Genomic DNA, 19,089 nt, shown 5'->3' with positions numbered 1-19,089 from the left:
TCCTGACCTCAAGTGATCCACCCACCTCGGGCTCCCAAAGTGCTGGGATTACAGGCATGAGCCACTGCACCTGGCTGAGTTATTTTGTTTTTAATTGCTGCAAGATATACATAATATAAAATTTACCATCTTAACCTTTTTCTTTTTTTTGAGACAGTGTCTCGCTCTGTTGCCCAGGCTGGAGTGCAGTGGTGCGATCTCGGCTCACTGCAACTTCCGCCTCCCAGGTTCAAGTGATTCTCCTGTCTCAGCCTCCTGAGTAACTGGAACTACAGGTGCACACCACCACACCCGGCTAATTTTTGTATTTTTAGTAGAGACAGGGTTTCACCATGTTGGCCAGGCTGGTCTTGAACTCCTGACCTCAGGTGATCCGCCCACCTCGGTCTCCCAAAGTTCTGGGATTCTAGGTGTGAGCCACTGCACCCAGCCCCATGTTAACCATTTTTCAGTGTACAGTTGCACAGTTGTCATTCACGTTGCTTTATAACCAGTCTCTAAAACCCTTGTGAAATTGAAGTTCTATACCCTTTAGCAACAGCTGTCCATTTCCCTTTCCCCAAAGCCCCTGGCAACCACTATCCTACTTTCTGCCTCTCTGAATTTGACTTCTCTAGAGACCTCATGTAAGTGGAGTCATATAGTGTTTGTCTTTTTGTGACTAGCTTATTTCACTTAGAATAATGTCCTCAAAGTTCTTCCATGTTATAGCATATGTAAGAATTTCTTCCTAATAACTAATTTTATGTGTATGCCATATTTTGTTTATCCCTTTCATGCTAAATATTCCTTTTCTTTTTTTAATGACATGGGGTCTTGCTTTATTTCCCAGACTGGAGTGCAGTGGCTACTCACAGGTGCGATCATCTGCAGCCTCAAACTCCTGGGCTCAAGCAACTCAGCTCATTCTTTTTTTTTTTTTTCTTTTTTTTCTGAGACAGAGCCTTGCTCTGTCACCCAGGCTGGAGTGCAGTGGCGTGATCTTGGCTCACTGCAACCTCCACCTCCCGGGTTCAAGCGATTCTCCCACCTCAGCCTCCTGGGTAGCTGAGATTACAAGTGCCTGCCACCATGCCCAGCTAATTTTTGTATTTTAAGTAGAGACGGGGTTTCACCATGTTGGCCAGGTGACCTCAAGTGATCTGCCCATCTTGGCCTCTCTAAGTGCTGAGATTACAGGCATGAGCCACCGTGCCCAGGCTTGCCTCAGCTCATTCTAAACGTTCTTGATTGGTAAAGAAGGTAAAATTGAAAAAGCTGCTAGAACAGATATTGTTGGCAGGCCTGTTCTCTAGCACAATGGTTGCTCAGTAAAAATGTCTCTTGGTGGTTTGCTGATACAGAAAAGCTTTAAACCTTTGAAGCTGGCCTTCTGGCTTTTAGTGGCCAGAGAATGAAATTTAGTGTGAATTTCCTCCTGTGGTTGCATTCTATATGTCAGATGACCCAATTTCATGTAAGCTGTGATAAACACATGTGGCTTTTATTGGGGTCTGTTGGCTTTTTGTTGTTGTTGTTGTTGAGACAGAGTCTCACTCAGTCACCCAGGTTGGAATGCAGTGGCATGATCTTGGCTCACTACTACCTCCACCTCCTGGGTTCAAGCGATTCTTCTGCCTCAAACTCCCAAGTAGCTGGGATTACAGGCACATGCCACCACGCCTGGCTAATTTTTGTATTTTTAGTAGAGATGGGGTTTCACCATGTTGGCCAGGCTGGTCCTGAACTCCTGGCCTCAAGTGATCCGCCCACCTCAGCCTCCCAAAGTACTGGGATTACAGGCGTGAGCCACTGCGTCTGGCCGGTCTCTTGGCTTTTATAACCTACCCTACTTTACCATACAGCAACAGGGCCTTGAGTGGGGTAGTGCCTCTTCCATGGTTTCCATGGGTAGAGCCTGGACTAGAATTCAAATTCAGGCTCTGTCAGGTACTTTTCTAACTGTCTCTCTATGTGATACTGCATGACCTTGTGAGCTTTCTTTTGGTTTTAGTATAGTCTGTGTCAGGGACTGCTTTTATTTAAGTTGTAAACAGTGACAGACTAGGGCCATGAGTGAGTTAAGACTTGATAGGCCACTCCTGGATAGGATTTCCTTTGTGCTGGTTAGTCCTAGAGGAGGCCTGGTGTCAGGCAGAGTGGAGCATCAGGGCCCTGAGATGGCGAGATGGGAATCTGCTTCCTCTTGTGCTCTCTGGCACACAGAGTCCTGGCTTCAAGATCTGAGTGACAAAGGTGGTAGAGGAGGGAACGTTCAACAAGGGTCTGCGTTGGTTTGGGTAAAAGCTGAGCTGCTATAACAAGGACCCCCCAAATAGAGGCTCAAACGAAACAAGTTTCTTTCTCATATAAATGAATGGTTCAAGGCTAGGCAGGGATCTAGGCTAGGTAAGTGGCCTTTCTCCAGGATTCCATCTGTGGAGTTGGGAACTTTGTTTCCTTCTGTCTTACGGCTCCAGCATTCTCTTAGGGTTCCCCTTATCTGCATGGTCTTAGGTTCCTTTTGTCTTATTGTTCTGGTATTCTCTTGGGATTACCCCCATTTGCATGGTTGAAGCAGTTTCACCTGCAACTCAGCCTGCCACAGTCCCCAGGAGGGGGAAAAGAGAAAAAGAAGAGGGAGGGCAAATAGTTTCTTGGACAGGCCTAATGGCAGGGCAGGTTAGGCAGGTGGCCACAGGCCTGCTTATACTTAGGAGTAGGGGTGGGGGTGGGGATAAAAGGAGAAGGAGAAGTTGGATGCTGGGGCAATTAGCAGTTGCTGTGACAGAATCTGTTGAGGTGAACTGAATCAAATGACAGCCCTAGATAGGATGTCAGAGACTAGCTATTTCCTCACATTTCATAAAATAGGAAAACTTAACCCCATATAAACCAAATGAGTTTGTTTTTAATGAGATGGCAGCAATTAAATGAAGTAGGTGGATGGTGGTCCACGTGAGTGCCTGGGAAACCTTGGGCTACTCCTGATTGTAAACTTTGCTATATTTCTTTTTTTAAATGTGGTTTTTAAAATAATTAATTAATTAATTTATTTATTTATTTATTTTTCTTGAGACGGAGCCTCGCTCTGTCGCCCAGGCTGGAGTGCAGTGGCCGGATCTCAGCTCACTGCAAGCTCTGCCTCCCGTGTTTATGCCATTCTCCTGCCTCAGCCTCCCGAGTAGCTGGGACTACAGGCACCCGCCACCTCGCCCAGCTAGTTTTTTGTATTTTTTAGTAGAGACGGGGTTTCACCGTGTTAGCCAGGATGGTCTCGATCTCCTGACCTCGTGATCCGCCTGTCTCGGCCTCCCAAAGTGCTGGGATTACAGGCTTGAGCCACCGCGCCCAGCCCTTTTTTTTTTTTTTTTTTTTTTTTTAAGAGATGGGGTCTTGCTGTGTTGCCCAGGCTGGTCAAGTGATCTACCTGCCTTGCCCTCCCAACGTGCTGGGGTTATAGGTGTGAGCCACTGTGTCTGGCTCATATTTCTTTTATTTTTATTATTTTCTTTTCAACAGTCTTAATAGGGCCGAACTTTTTAAAAATAATAGTTGTTATCCTCCCACCTCAGCTTCCTGAGTAGCTGGGCCTACAGGCGCCTGCATTTCTTTTCATTTGAGGGTTCTGTCAGATGCTGTTCTCTTTTTTCCTTACTGAAATGTCAGTGTTCCTGGCCTTGGCCCATATTCTGGAGGCTTGCCCCTTCTTTTTTTGTTTTTGAGACAAGGATCTCACTCTGTCACCCAGGCTGGAGTTCAGTGGTACGATCTCGGCTCACTGAAACTTCTGCCTCCCTAGTTCAAGTGATTCTTATGCCTCAGCCTCTCCAGTAGCTGGGATTATAGGCATGTACCACCGCGCCTGGCTAGTTTTCATATTTTTAGTAGAGACTGGGTTTTGCCATGTTGCCCAGGCTGGTCTCGAACTCCTGGGCTCAAGTGCTTTGCCTGCCTCAGCCTCCTAAAGTGCTGGGATTACATGTGTGAGCCACTGCGCCCAGCCCCTTGTCCCTTCTGAATCCTTATCTAGATCCTCCATCTTTATAGAAATGACTTTGTTTGTAGTAGAATTAAATCTGTCTTCTAGCAATTCAGAAGAGGGCATAGGAAGATCTTGGTACTTATTATGAATGGAGAAAAGATCCTGGGAAAGGGGAAGGTGGCCCCAGTGTGTCTCTGTATTCATGGATGGTCTCCGTTGTCACGGGCTCTGGGCTTTTATTCTCAGAAATATTGTTCCCCAGTGACCCGGTGAATTTATTTTCAAAGACAAACAATAAAACTGGGACTAACTTCAGAGCATCTGTCACCATAAAAAACATGGCCTGGATGGCTGTGCTTACCTTCTTCATGATTGACAGGGCTTGCAAGGAAATGGCAGGGTCATGCTTGTGAGGAGTAGCACCTTCAGATCCCAGCTGGAATGGTGAAAATTGTAGGTGGGAGGAAGCAAAGACTTTAATGGATTTTTTAATAAAGAGCAGGTCTGTACTCTGGCTTGTGTGTTCCATGTTAACAGGTAGTGGACCTGAAAGTTAACGATGACTCCCATTTCCCCTGAGCAATTGTGATTTCAGTGGTATGTCTGGGTCCTGAGTAGGTTCCTGGGACAGGCTGATAACCTGTCTGGAGGTGTCCCAAACAATTGATGCCAATTGTTTCCCCCTCTTCCTCAGTGGCTAGCAGTGGTATGGGATTGCTGGAGTAGGAGAGCTGAGACGGGATAGTTGTAGGCCCTTGGGAGCAGAATTTTAGTTCTGTAACATCACTCTGTGCCTTCATGTATATGGCCACTTCCACTTTCACAGGAAGGTACAGGAAGGCATCCACAACATTTTATGTGCACATACATGGAAGCACAGCTTTCAATAGATGCTCACAGGAGTCTGTGGCCCTAAAAAGGGTAAGAATCCCTGTTCTTTTCTTCAATAACAAACTTTTTTCTTTGGAATGGTGAAAACAAAGTTTCAGAATAATTTTTAGAAGCTTTATCATTAATGGCCTATACATAAATGACAGTTGATTTTATTTTTGTAACCCCTGGGTAATCATTGTATTTTTGTAATTGAATGCCATTACATGTTGGGATCATTGTAACTGTTTATTAATAAGTTAAGCTTATTTTTAGTAAGTCACATTTGAAGAGCACTTTAGGCCACCATTAATTCACTTAATTGTTCTGAAACTCAGTGGTTGATGGTGTTGGCAAAAAGAGTCAAATTCTGTAAAATACTTGAAGAGATTTATTCTGAGCCAAATATGAGGACCTTGACTTGTGAGACAGCCTCAGGAGGTCCTGAGAACATGAGCCCAAGGTGGTCAGGCTACATACAGGCTACATACATTTTAGGGAGACATAAGACATCAATACATATAAGAAGTACATTGGTTGGGTCCAGAAAGGCAGGACAACTTGAGGGGTGGGTGGGCTTCCAGGTCATAGGTAGATTCAAAGATTTTCTGATTGGCAATTGATTGAAAGAGTTATTATCTAAAGAGTTAAGTTATTATCTAAAGGCCTGTCGCCAGGCGCAGTGGCTCATGCCTTTGGGCTCCCAGAACTTTGGGAGACTGAGGTGGATGGATCACCTGAGGTCGGGAGTTCAAGACCAACATGGAGAAACCACATCCCTACTAAAAATACAAAATTAGTTGGGCATGGTGGTGCATGCCTGTAATCCCAGCTACTTGGGAGGCTGAGGCAGGAGAATTGCTTGAACCTGGAGGCAGAGGTTGCAGTGAGCTGAGATTGCACCATTGCACTCCAGCCTGGGCAACAAGAGCAAAACTCTGTCAAAAAAAAAGAAGAAAGAAAGAGAGAGAGATAGAAAAGGAAGGAAGGAAGGAAAAAGAAGAAAGAAAGAAAGAAGGAAAGAAAGAAAGAAAGAAGGAAGGAAGGAAGAAAGAGAAAGTGAAGGAAGGGGAGGGAAGGGAGAAAGAGAAAAGGAAGGGAAGGAGGAAGAGAAAAGGAAGGGAAGGGAGGAAGAGAAAAGGAAGGAAAGAAAGGAAAAGGAAAGGAAGGAAGGAAGAGAAAAGAAAGGGAAGGAAGAGAAAAGGAAGGAAAGGAAGACAAAAGGAAGGAAAGGAAGGAAGAAAGAGAAAAGGAAAGAAGGAAGACAAAAGGAAGGAAAGGAAGAAGAAAGAGAAAAGGAAGGAAAGAAAGAGAAAGAAAGAAAAGGAAGGAAGGAAAGAAAGAAAACAAAAGAAAGAAAGGAAGGAAGAAAGGAGTGTCTGGGTTAAAATAAGGGGTCGTGGAGACCAGAGTTCTTACTATGTAGATGAAGCCTCCAGGTAGCAGGCTTCAGAGAGAATAGATCGTAAATGTTTCTTATCAGACCTAAAAAGGTGCCAGACTCTTACTTAATTTTCTCCTGGAACAGGAAAAGACCTGGAAAGGAAAGGGGATTCTCTATAGAATGTAGATTTCCCCACAAGAGACAGCTTTGCAGGGCTAGTTCAAAATATGTCAAAGAAATATATTTTGGGGTAAAATACTTTGATTTATTGCAGTACCTGCTATCTGTTATGTTGATATCTTATTGCTACAAACAGTCTGTTTTGTCAGTCTTAGGGTCTCTGTTTTAATGTTAATGCTGGTCAGTTGTGCATGAATTCCAAAGGTAGAAGGCTTGTCTGACTCCCTTCCCATCGTGGCCTGAACTAGTTTTTCAGGTTAATGTTGGAATGCTCTTGGCTAAGAGGGGTCCATTCAAGTTGGTTGAGGGGCTTAGAATTTTATTTTTGGTTTACAATAGCAGACAGATCAGACAGATAATTAGCCCAGTTTCACAGAGGAGGAAGTAGGAATGAGGCTGGTTGAGTGAGTTGTCCCAGAGTTGAAATCCATTCAGGTCTTCTGAGTGAGAGTCCAGTCCCACTCACCGTGTGTGACCACAGTGGAAGCTCACTAAGGAGTGGTCTCCTAGGAGACCACAGATTCACATTCCCTCTTGTTTAGCAAATGGTAGTGTGTGGTCAGATGGCCTAGGTGGAGCTGCTCTCCCTACTGGGAGAGTATTTAGGAATTGGGAACCCCTGCAATGGTCCAGTTACTCCAAAACCCATGCCCTCTTTGTCCTCTCACCAGAAGCCGGGAGCATCCTGATCTGCCACTGTGGTGCCAGCCTTGGAAACAGCACTCAGGGGAGGGGAGATCTCAATTCAAAAACATCCCTGTCACTGACACCAGGAGCAAGGAGGAAGCCCCAAGCTATAGAACTTTGAACGGGGCAGTGGAGAAGCCCAGGCCCCTGGCCCTGCCCCTGCCGCGTTCTGTGGAGGAGTCCTATATCACCAGTGAGCACTGCTACCAGAAGCCCCGTGCCTACTACCCTGCCGTGGAGCAGAAGCTGGTGGTGGAGACGAGGGGCTCTGCCCTCGACGATGCGGTCAACCCCCTCCACGAGAACGGCGATGATTCCCTCTCCCCACGCCTGGGCTGGCCTCTAGACCAAGACAGGAGCAGGGGGGACAGTGACCCCAAACCCAGCTCCCCAAAGGTATGTGGCTGGCTTGTACTTGTTCTTCATTCATTGCGTGAGTGCTTGTAAGTTCTCCTCCTAGGTCTGAATGTTCTGTGGAAGATATTTATTAATAAAACTGTATTTAAATTTGCTTACCATAGATATTTTGGTAAGCAAATGGGTGCAAAGTCAGGAGAGCCCACTTAAGCCAAAGATCCTAGGTTCCAGGAAGCACCCACAAAATGGCATAGTCAAGAGTGGTGGGTCGTGGGGGCGTGGGTGCCGAGGAAGGGAGAGGTGGCAAGTAGCAAGGATAATTGAGTTAGGAAAACTCATCTTTTCTTTAAGGCAGTTTGCATTATAATTGCACCTAGATGTTAATTCTTAGCATGAGCAAACAATGAGTCAAATGTTTTGTTAGGCAGAATTTTTTCAATCCAGTTGTATGATAGCTTTATTTTGACTTCTAACTTTGAAGCCCTGTGGTAGAAATGGTACACTTTGTCAAAATATTGCTGGTTTCATCAGTTTTCCCAAGAACCACTTTTGGCTTTTTTGTTATTCAAGTCACTCTCTTCTAGAACCCCCTTGTGTCACCTCATTGCCGGTGTTTTCATCTCTAACTGCTCACTAGGCTCATTGTGCCCTGTCCTCAGTTGTCAGTGAGGCTTTGTATGATTTGAGAGTTCCTCTGCCTCATCATCCTTACTTCCCAGACTTTCTCCTGCAGGTTGGTGTCACCAGCGTTAAATACATTGCTGCATGGTGCCAAGGGGATCCTAGATTACAGGCCCCTCAAGGGAGGGGATTGTACCTCATTCATCCTTGTGTCCTTGACTGTGTCTAAACAGTGTTGGGCAAGGTGGTAAGGACACAGTCTTGAGACAGACGCAGTTTCAGTTCTGGGCTCAGCCCTTTACTGTGATTCTGAGCGGGTTACTTCACCTTCCTGACCAGACCTGTTTTCTTGCCTGTAGAATGGGGCCAGTGAAGCCCCCTCAGTTACTGTGGAACGTATTTGTGAAAATCCCTCAGCACATTGTTTTGCACATAGTAAGTACTAAATAAATATTGGCTAGAATCTATTTCATTTCAAATGGATGAATGAAAGGTTGAGTTACCAAATCCTAGAAAAGGTTTGTGGTCCTATGGATCAGGCAGGTTTCCTAGCGGTATCTGGCACATAAAACAAAGTCAGAAATACTGGGCCGCAGCAAAGCAACCAGGGTTAACAGTCTCTTCCATTGATGGTAAGCTGACTGTAAGCTGACCTTGCTTTTATGTGCCTTACCCTATATCATCCTTGTGAACCTTCCAAATAGGTTTTACTACCCCCATCCTTCCACTGAGGGAGCAGAGGCTCAGGGACATGAAGTAGTCCATCCAGACTCGCACATTCAGCAGGAGATGGAGCTGAGACTTGAAACTCGTTGGTGTGACTCCCGTGTACTAACCCTCGTCTGCACTAGCCCTGCTCTAATCAGCTCTCAGGGCTCTGAAAGCCATTCTGTGAGGCTAGGACATTGGCCCAGTCAGTAGGAAGCAGCTGTGGGTCCCCGAGCTAGAGTGCTACCTTGAGGTCGTTGGAATTGGTACAGTGGACAAGCTTCTGCCCAGTTCCGAAGTAGGAAATAGGAAAGGGAGGTAGGAATTTGGAGTATTGAAACTGCAGCTAGTATTTCAGATGGCTGCAAACGCTGGCTGGTTGAAAAATGGGCCAGGGGCTATCTCCATTCAGTAATTTCCATGCCATTGCATCCCCAGGTGAAGGAATATGTCTCCAAAAAGGCCCTACCAGAGGAAGCCCCTGCTCGGAAGCTGCTGGACAGAGGCGGAGAGGGGCTGCTGAGCTCCCAGCACCAGTGGCAGTTTAACCTGCTGACCCACGTGGAATCTCTTCAGGATGAAGTGACGCACAGGATGGACTCCATTGAGAAGGAGCTGGATGGTAGGGCTCCCTCCTTGGCCACCTGTGCATTGGCATGCACTCTGAGCACCCCCAGACGAGCGGCTTTCTGAACCCCCCAATCTGAGTTTACAGGGACCACTGTACTCTTTGCTTCTCTTCTTTTCAGCCTCTCCCCACCTCCATTCTCCCCTCAGGATGGACGAGCCTTACTTTTAGTATTTATCAGGTGCAAGATCTGCATGATGTTGGGTCCTGCCTCGCTTGTCTGACTGACCCCTTCTGTGAAGTTGAGTATGCAGAGAGAGGGTAACTGGCAGTCCTGCTTGCAGGAAATGTGTGATCTAAGCGAATCTTTACAAACAAGTTCTGTGAGAAATTAAAATTTTGACTTGAGTTTTAGGGTATCTGAGGATTTAATCTGAAAAACCTCTTATTTCAATCTTTGATAAAATCTAAAATGAAGCTTTCTGCTCGTAAGCCAATAGAGATTTGAGAATTTGCCTGAGTCATTTGTGTAGCCCCAGGTATTCCTCCCAGATATTGGTGGTCACGGACAGGCCTGGAGGGTCAAACCTGTAATGATGAATACGATCAAGTTCAGTCTCTCTCCAGGAAGTTGACAGTTTGGGTTGTTGGAATATTCCCTAATTATTTGTTTTCATGTTAAAAATGGAGCCGAGTTAAGAAAGAAATGTTTGAGGATTCTGGGTACAGTCCGGCTATGATTTTTTACTGTAACTGGGAATATAAAACATACATGAAATAACTCAGAAGAAAATGCCATCTGTTATACAAGTGAGGGCCATGAGGTGTGGCCAGGACACATGTGGCTGATGCCATGCCAGGGGAGGAGAGTGCTAACAGGAGGGCTTCCTAAAACTGCTGAGACTGAAGTTGAGCTTTAAGGAGAGTGATGGTGTTTCCTACTGGAGAGGACTCAGGGTAGATGATCTGGCTCGACTGGAAAAAGGGTTGCCCTGTTGGAGGACAGTGAGAGAGACAGTAAGACCTAGGCTGGGTGTGGTGGCTCACATCTATAATCTCAGTACTTTGGGAGGTCAAGGTGGGAGGATTGCCTCAGGCCAGCCTGGGCATCACAGTCTCTATAAAAAATAAAATTAAATTTACAAGAAAAAAACAACCCCATCAAAAAGTGGGCAAAGGATATGAACAGACAGTTCTCAAAAGAAGACATTCATACAGCCAACAGACACATGAAAAAATGCTCATCATCACTGGCCATCAGAGAAATGCAAATCAAAACCACAATGAGATATACCATCTCACACCAGTTAGAATGGCAATCATTAAAAAGTCAGGAAACAACACGTGCTGGAGAGGATGTGGAGAAATAGGAACACTTTTACACTGTTGGTGGGATTGTAAACTAGTTCAACCATTATGGAAAACAGTATGGCGATTCCTCAAGGATCTAGAACTAGAAGTACCATATGACCCAGCCATCCCATTACTGGGTATATACCCAAAGGATTATAAATCATGCTGCTATAAAGACACATGCACACGTATGTTTATTGAGGCACTATTCACAATAGCAAAGACTTGGAATCAACCCAAATGTCCATCAGTGACAGACTGGATTAAGAAAATGTGGCACATATACACCATGGAATACTGTGCAGCCATAAAAAAGGATGAGTTTGTGTCCTTTGTAGGGACATGGATGAAAACCATCATTCTCAGCAAACTATTGCAAGAACAGAAAACCAAAAACCGCATGTTCTCACTCATACGTGGGAACTGAACAATGAGATCACTTGAACTCGGGAAGGGGAACATCACACACTGGGGCCTATCATAGGGAGGGGAGAGGCGGGAGGGATTGCATTGGGAGTTATACCTGATGTAAATGACAAGTTGATGGGTGCTGACGAGTTGATGGGTGCAGCATGCCAACATGGCACAAGTATACATATGTAACAAACCTGCACGTTATGCACATGTACCCTAGAACTTAAAGTATAATAATAAAAAATAAAAAAATAAATAAAATAAAATAAAATTAGCCAAGTGTAGGAGTGGAGTCCCAGCTACTTGGGAGGCTGAGGTGGGAGGACTGCTTGAGTCCAGGAGTTAGAGGCTGTAGTGAGCTGTGATTATGCCACTGTACTCCAGCCTGTGTAACACAGACCCTGTCTCTAAAAAAATAAACTAAAAAAGGGAATTGTAACTGATGCCACTGTCTGAAAAACATATTTAGAGAGCTGAAGGAGGATATAATGCTAGACAAAAAAGTGTAGCTCTTGAGAGAATAGCAGTAGGAGTGGCTCCGAGCCCCTGAAAATAGGATTATCACCATGGAAACAGGGTGAATGTTCGGTTGTTGCCACAGGGACCTTCTCTGAGGGGAGAAGTTAAAGTCTACTCACATCTTACCTCCTTAATCCTCTCTTCAGCCAGGTTTAGCCTCTCTAGCCCTGGACATGCCGAATGGGCAGTGTGGCAAAGATGGTAGGCCTGAATGCCCTTCTTTGGCCTCTTGTATGTCTCGCCGACTCAGAGTCACATATTCTGTACATTTCTAAGACTCTAGGCCCTGAGAGAGATACCAAGCATTAAAATAAATGATAAAGCTTAAAGATTTTATTTAGGTAAACAGACTTTTGAATAGTATTTAAGAGTAATCAGAATCCCTTTTTAGGGAATCAACTCTTTATTTAAACACCAAGATAAACTAAGCTTTCATAACTAAGTTTTTAAATAGGAATTTGGACGTAACATTCCTTTTTTAAAAAGCTGGCCTGCTTAGCCAGGTGTGGTGGTGCACAACTGTAATCCTAGCTACTCGGGAGGCTGAAGCAGGAGAATTACTTGAACCTAGGAGGCGGAGGTTGCAGTGAGCTGAGATCATATCACTGCACTCCAGACTGGGCAACAGAGCAAGACTCAGTCTAAAAAATAAAAAATTTTTAAAAATTTAAAAGCTGGCTTGGCGTAGTGGCTCACCCTTGTAATCCCAGTGCTTTGGGAGGCCAAGGCAAGAGGATCACTTGAGGCCAGGAGTTCAAGGTTACAGTGAGCTATGATCGTGTCACTGTACTCCAGCGTGGGTGACAGAGCAAGACCCCATTTCTTTAAAAAAAAAAAAAAAAAAAAAGCTTAGTAAGCTATTAAATGAAATGTATGTGTGTGTGTGTGTGTGTATATATATATATATATATGCCATTGTTTTACAATTGGCCATTATTTAATTATTTATGTAGTTATGTGAACAGTACTTTATTTTGTAGCAGGACGAGTGGCAGACAAAACTCCTCAGACACCGAGTTAAAGAAGGAAGGGGTTTATTCGGCCGGGGGCATCGGCAAGACTTTTGTCTCAAGAGCCGAGCTCCCCGAGTGAGCAATTCCTGTCCCTTTTAAGGGCTCACAACTCTAAGGGGATCCATGTGAGAGGGTCATGATTGATTGAGCAAGCAGGGGGTACGTGACTGGGGGCTGCATGCATCGGTAATTAGATCGGAACAAAATAAGATAGGGATTTTCACAGTGCATTTCTATACAATGTCTGTAGCCTATAGATAACAGAACCAATTAGGTCGGGGTCGATCTTTAACTACTAGGCCCAGGGTGCGGCGCCAGGCTGTTTGCCTGTGGATTTCATTTCTGCCTTTTAGTTTTTACTTCTTCTTTCTTTGGAGGCAGAAATTGGGCATAAGACCATGTGAGGGATGGTCTCCTCCCTTATTCCCCCCTTTTGAGACTCTCACTCATTTTATTAGTGGGAGTTCTCACTTTCATTTTCCCTACCCATGTCTTCTTGCAAGACAGATCGATAGTGATTCATATAGCACACTTATACATTATGGTGAACTAAGGTAGCGATGAAACTTTTTATCATTCGAAGAAGTACAGGTAGCAAACAAGGGAGCAGTACGTAGGTTCCTATTACTATTATAACTCTTATTATAAGGGTTTTAAATCCTCCTAGTGCTGGGAGTCATTTTCTAAACATGGCCCTAGAATCAAATCTATGCCACACTTGCACGGGCACATGTGCCTGTTTTGTCATATCTCTAACCATGTCTTGAACTACTTGCCCTTGATTATCTATGTGTAGGCAGCAATTAGTAAGGTTAAATTTCCTACAGATCCCTCCTTCAGCTGCTAGCAAGTAGTCGAGAGCTAATCTATTTTGATAGATAGCATTTCTCATCTGAATTTCTTGCCAGGCCAGAATAGTCAAGGCTCTGCTGGTTTTATTAGTGATTATTTTTAAGACAGCTTGTAACCGTATGATTTGGTTGATCATGTAAATGGGGGTCCAGTATCCCCACAGTCCATCTTTTGCCTAAGTAGCAGGCCTATAATATTGTATGATTCTCTCAGGGGGCCATTTATCTTTTTTTTTTTTTTTTCCCCAATTTCTTATAGCTATGCTTCTCTTTTCGCAGGAAGCATAGACAGGGAAGCCCAGGAGTTTGCCTGTTTTTATGGGCAGTAGGAAGAAAGATGGTTTAATAGTGCCAGTAACACAACTACCTGCCCACTGGTCAGGTAATTTGGCGTAAGCTCTATGCCCACATATCCAGTATAATCCAGTGGGGACTGTCTAGTCCCTGTGGGACTCTGGGTGGGTCCACATGGTTTGCAATTTTGGGAATTATGACTGTTTTTGTGGTACCGTTGTACAGTTTCTGTCTCAGACAACTAAGTTGTCCTACGGGGTGAGCGAATTCTTTTCTTTCTCTAGCTATGCAATATTGTCCAATAATTGAGGCTTTTAGGACCCAGAAACTATTCAGGGTGATTCTTTTGAGCTGGGAATTCATCAGGATCTGGGTTTCTAGGTACTAATTCTCGGGCTTCCCATGGCCATTGATCTCTTATTACAGTTCCTCCACATATATAACATGAAGTGACACTGAGAGACTCGGCTACATGCTTGGCTAATTGCAAAAACAAATTTCTTGTTTTTCCTGGAATTTCTGGTACTGGCACATTTAGTTCATCATAGAAAGTTCGAAACACTGGCTTAGGAGAGCGTTTGTAAACTTCTCCTTGAACCAAGATACTTACTCGAGGATCCAGTCTGGCCCCGTCAATTCCTAAGGTCACACACTCCTCTTTTTCCAGCAAGGATCAAGGGTATTGGTTATTACTAGCTCTAAGGGGTTACATTGTCCCTTAGTACAGGAAGGGCCATTTTTTCCTTTCCGAAGGTGGACTGGATCCTTTTCATCATTTTTTTTTCGTTTATCCAAGTGGCCTAAATGACACAAGACCAGTATTTACATTTATTTCCCCACAGTCCTAATTTATGACAGATGTACTTATTTTCTGCCATATAGCCTCTTTTCTAATTAAGAGAACCACACCTTATTCCTAACTTATTACTATTAATGACAGCACAGGCATCAAATTTTAAGGTGACTTGTTTGGCCCCTTTTTTTTTTTTTCTCTAACACTTTGGCTAACACTTTACTCATATCGTTTATGAGCTCCCACCAGTCCTCAGTCCTTAATCTTACTTTAAGAACTGTAGTCATGGGAGGCTCAGATGGGTCATAACACACATCAGGTTGGTCATTTCCTGGGCTACGTACCTTGTATAGAATAACATTATACAAACAAGTTGTTTTTAGAGTTCCAGTACACTTATAAAACCTATAAAATAATAGGACCATAGCAACCTTTTGTCCTACCTCAGTGACTCGATGTATATACTGGGAACAGCCCTCAGTCTGAGGAAGGTCAGTTGAAGTCTTTACTGTACACGTCCAAATTTTAAGGAAAATGAGTCCCGCAATGAGTTTCCTCATGCTTTGGCCGTGCGTGGACCAGTCAGCTTCTGGGTGTGACTGGAGCAGGGCTTGTCGTCTTCTTCAGAGTCACTTTGCAGGGGTTGGCGAAGCTGCTCCCGTGCACGGACCGCTCACAGTCTACTCATATTCGAGGATGGTCTCAGAGGCTGGGCCTGCTAGAATAAACTGAGTCCAACACCTCTACACAGTTATGTTCAACTGGGCTCTCTGATACCGGGAGCAAGGTGGTGGAGTTTAGGGTGTTGCAAACTTCAATGGTTATGTGGGGATTTTCATATAGCAAGCTTTGGTACTTGGTTTACCTAGCATTTGGTAACCAGCGATGTCCTTTGGTATTTATTAAAGTTACCACAGTGTGGGGGGCCTCTATATTCAGGTTTTGCCTAAGGGTTAGTTTATCTGCTTCTTGTGCTAACAGGGCCTTTGCTGCTAGGGCCCTTAGACCTGGGAGCCAGCCTTTGGAAACCTTGTCTAGTTGTTTTGAGAGATAGGCCACTGGCCTTGGCCACGGTCCCACAGTCTGGATTAAAACTCCAACTGCCATTTTTTCTCTTTCTGACACATAGAGTGTAAAGAGTTTTGTCAGGTCAGGTATCCTCAGGGCTGGGGCCGACATGAGTTTTTCTTTTAACTCATGAAAAGCTCGTTGCTGTTGGTTGTAATAGATGTAGTTTATCTAATCTACATTTTTATTAACTGTCACCTACTAAAATACTGACTCAAATCCTGCAGCTATTTGATTTCAAGCTTTAAATTGATCTGGTATTCCTCGTGGGATTCCAATTGCATCTAAATAGACATGAGAGTCGAAAGACCCATAAGGGGCTTATCTCACTTTATGATGTCTTATTATTACTTTTCCTTCTGGTTGATGAAATGCCAGGGTGAAAGGGATAGCCAATTGGACTAAAGCACAAGAGCCACTCTAGTTATTCAGCAGAGTGCCCAGTAAAGGTCCACCACATTACCACCACACATCCGCTCAGGGATGAACAAGGGCTGACTGATTGATAAACTCTTGAAAATTCTTAAGCTCACTGCATCCTTTCAGGTCTCCAAAGAATGCTAACTTTCCTCCCTGTCGTGAGAGACACGAAGTGAACTTAGTGTTGGGAGACGGAAGCTGGATGGCCCTCGGGGGCTGACCCGCAGGGACTTTGGGATATAGCAGAGAGAGCTTAGCATAACTTATTACTCCAGGCTGTAGAATCTTGGAAAAGAGCTATCATGCAGCCTACGCCTGGTTGACTGGAGGACCACCTTAGTGGAAGGGGGATAATCTGGGCCTCTGGCCTGCCATGTGCCCAAGCATAACAATTGCTTTTGTTTAATGTGCAGATGGAATATTTGATCCATTTTAACCAGGCATTTGCATTTTGGTATCCTATCTTAATTGCTAAAGTTTAAGTCTTTAACTTCTATGATCCTCTAGTAAAATGAATGTATGGTTTTAGGGAAATTACAAAAACCAGTTGGGGCAGTCCATCCTTGCTCTTTATGGTCCACAGAACGTTGGACCAACTATGGCATGAAAGCTGTACATCGGGGGGCAACAATCCTGGTTGGCACTGGGGTCTTTATCGAAATCTCCCCGGATTAAATGGTCCTAGTTTACTAATGCCCAGTCTAAGGAGAGTCAGGAGGGACAGAAGTACTTTTCTGAAGTAGAAAGCTGTCTTTGACTTGGCAAGTCCTCACAGGGTGTAACAAAGCAAGCATTAAATGCAATAGTTTGAAGCGAAATTGACTTGGTTATATTAATAACTAGATAGTTAGCAATAGAACGAGGAAAGAAGGAAGAGTAATAGAATAGATTAATAAAAGAGTTAAATTTTTCTTAGCTTTAGTTTGGTAGGGTTTTCCCCTGGGACTATGGCCCACGACTCTGGAGGGGGTGGCGCTTTCTTGACTGGGGTGTGATGAGTCTGTCCTTTTTTTGCTGTAGGAACAGCAGTCTTGGTGGTTAGCAGCACAAGGTAGGGAACTTCCCAGGCTGGCTCGAGGTTTTCTTCTTTCCACCTTTCGATGAGAACGTGATCTTTAGGCTGGTGCTGGTTTACTGGAAATTCTAGGGGTGGTACATGTGCTAAAAGACTTTTAGTTTTTGTTTTGTTTTGTTTTGTTTTTTTTGCGAGAAAGGAAAGTGGAAGATAAACCAAGTATATAATTTTTAAGAAATTGACCTTTTGTTTTAAATGTGGGGACCTTGGCAGTAGACTTTATAGTCCTTAGTGCCTTTTTACCGAAAAATTTCCTTTAACACCTATTTTTATTAGTTTTTAAACCAAAGAAAGCCAAATACCATTTTACATTTAACAATGCTTCTTGTATGATTTTTATATAAGATAAGCTAAATTTTATCTTTATATTAGTGTGTTATTAATGTTAAACCTAATTTTAATAAAACCTTGTAGATATATTTATTTAATTTTTAATGTTTTGACCATAAGGTAAGATTTTATAGACTCTTTTTAACCTTTTATAATTTTTGCTAAAGAGCAGGTTGGTGCTTTAAGAAAAACCTGTTATGCTTTTGCTTTAATGTCCAGTTCACAGAAAAACTGGATGATACTTCTTTAACTTTAGCTAATATGTTTACACACAGAATGTTCTTTACAATTAACATTTTAAAACTTGCTTAAACCTTCAAAACAATAATTTTTAACTTTTTAATGTAGGTAAAAATGTACATTCTTATGCCTCCTTATAATCCTTTTACCAAACGTATATTTTGCTTTTCTTATACACCTTGCACATAAACTGTTTTCTTTTTCAATAGTTTTACATTCAGGAGGCCTAGTTACTTTTAAATTATACAACATTTTTTGCATAAATTCTTTTTTTAACACAGATTTTTTATAACCTTTTTTTTTTTCTTTCACGACTTTTACAGGCAATTTTTTTGACATGCCTTAACTTTCTGACTTATTACAAACATTTCTTTCTTTAAACAACCAGTTAATTTATTTCAGGACAAGAATTTACCATATAACACTCTTTTTATATAAATTCCACCCCCTCTTTTTTTCCCTTTTTTTTTTTTGGAAGATGATAACCATTCTTTTCTAAAGCGAACTTTTTTTTTATGAGACAGAGTCTCCTGGGCTGGAGTGCTGTGGCCGGATCTCAGCTCACTGCAAGCTCCACCTCCCGGATTTACGCCATTCTCCTGCCTCAGCCTCCCGAGTAGCTGGGACTACAGGCACCCGCCTCCTCGCCCGGCTACTTTTTTGTATTTTTTTAAGTAGAGACGGGGTTTCACCGTGTTCACCAGGATGGTCTCCATCTCCTGACCTTGTGATCCGCCCGTGTCGGCCTCCCAAAGTGCTGGGATTACAGGCTTGAGCCACCGCGCCCGGCCGCGAACCTTTTTTTATGTCTGTGGACTAGACTGTCTAAGGCCACAAGAATAGAATTACTGTAATACATGTTACACTGTTGACTTTTAGCAAACTTTACTTTTGTTGAAAACCTTGTAAGTTTGGGATTTTAATTATCCTTTGCTATTAATAAGACCTTGTTTTGTCCAAATTAGAATTGGTATAATGGCTTTTAAAGGAATAGGGTACACTTATTTTTTTTTCTTAACTACTTGTATATCTCTTTCTTTCTCTCTTTGACTTTGTCTCTCTCTCTCTTTGATTTTCCTTTTGCCTCTGTCTCTTCCTCTCTCTCTCTGCTTCTGTCGTTCTCTCTCTCTCTCTCTCTCGTTGACTCCCTGTCTGTCTCTTCCTCTCCGTCTCTTCCTCTGTCTCTCTTTGCCTCTGCCAGCCGCTTATGCTGCTGTTCTCTGAACCACCGTGTGTTGGGGGCGGGTGATCTAAAACAAGCTGGTCTGGGTTTCCTGGCTTACAGGTTACCTTGTGCCATACCTTTGAAACAAGGGACCTGTCCACGCTTCCTTCTAATGGCCAACCTACCTCTAATGCTGGCCAGTCTTATCTTACACA

General features: G+C 43.6%; 1 protein-coding gene across 2 annotated transcripts in view; it reads left to right on the top strand.

Moving 5' to 3' along the window:
* The window catches only part of PHF20 (PHD finger protein 20), a 187,682-nt gene that overhangs the window by 163,599 nt on the left and 4,994 nt on the right, over window positions 1-19,089 (top strand). For both annotated transcript variants that reach the window (XM_050807023.1, XM_050807022.1), the window contains 2 exons: window positions 7,070-7,481; window positions 9,210-9,393. In XM_050807023.1, coding sequence (XP_050662980.1) covers window positions 7,070-7,481; window positions 9,210-9,393 — 596 coding nt within the window. The remainder of the gene's footprint in view (window positions 1-7,069; window positions 7,482-9,209; window positions 9,394-19,089) is intronic.

Source organism: Macaca thibetana, chromosome 10, assembly GCF_024542745.1.
Source record: "Macaca thibetana thibetana isolate TM-01 chromosome 10, ASM2454274v1, whole genome shotgun sequence".
In the NCBI taxonomy this organism is placed as follows: domain Eukaryota; kingdom Metazoa; phylum Chordata; class Mammalia; order Primates; family Cercopithecidae; genus Macaca; species Macaca thibetana.
This window is presented reverse-complemented; position numbering and strand designations above follow the sequence as displayed.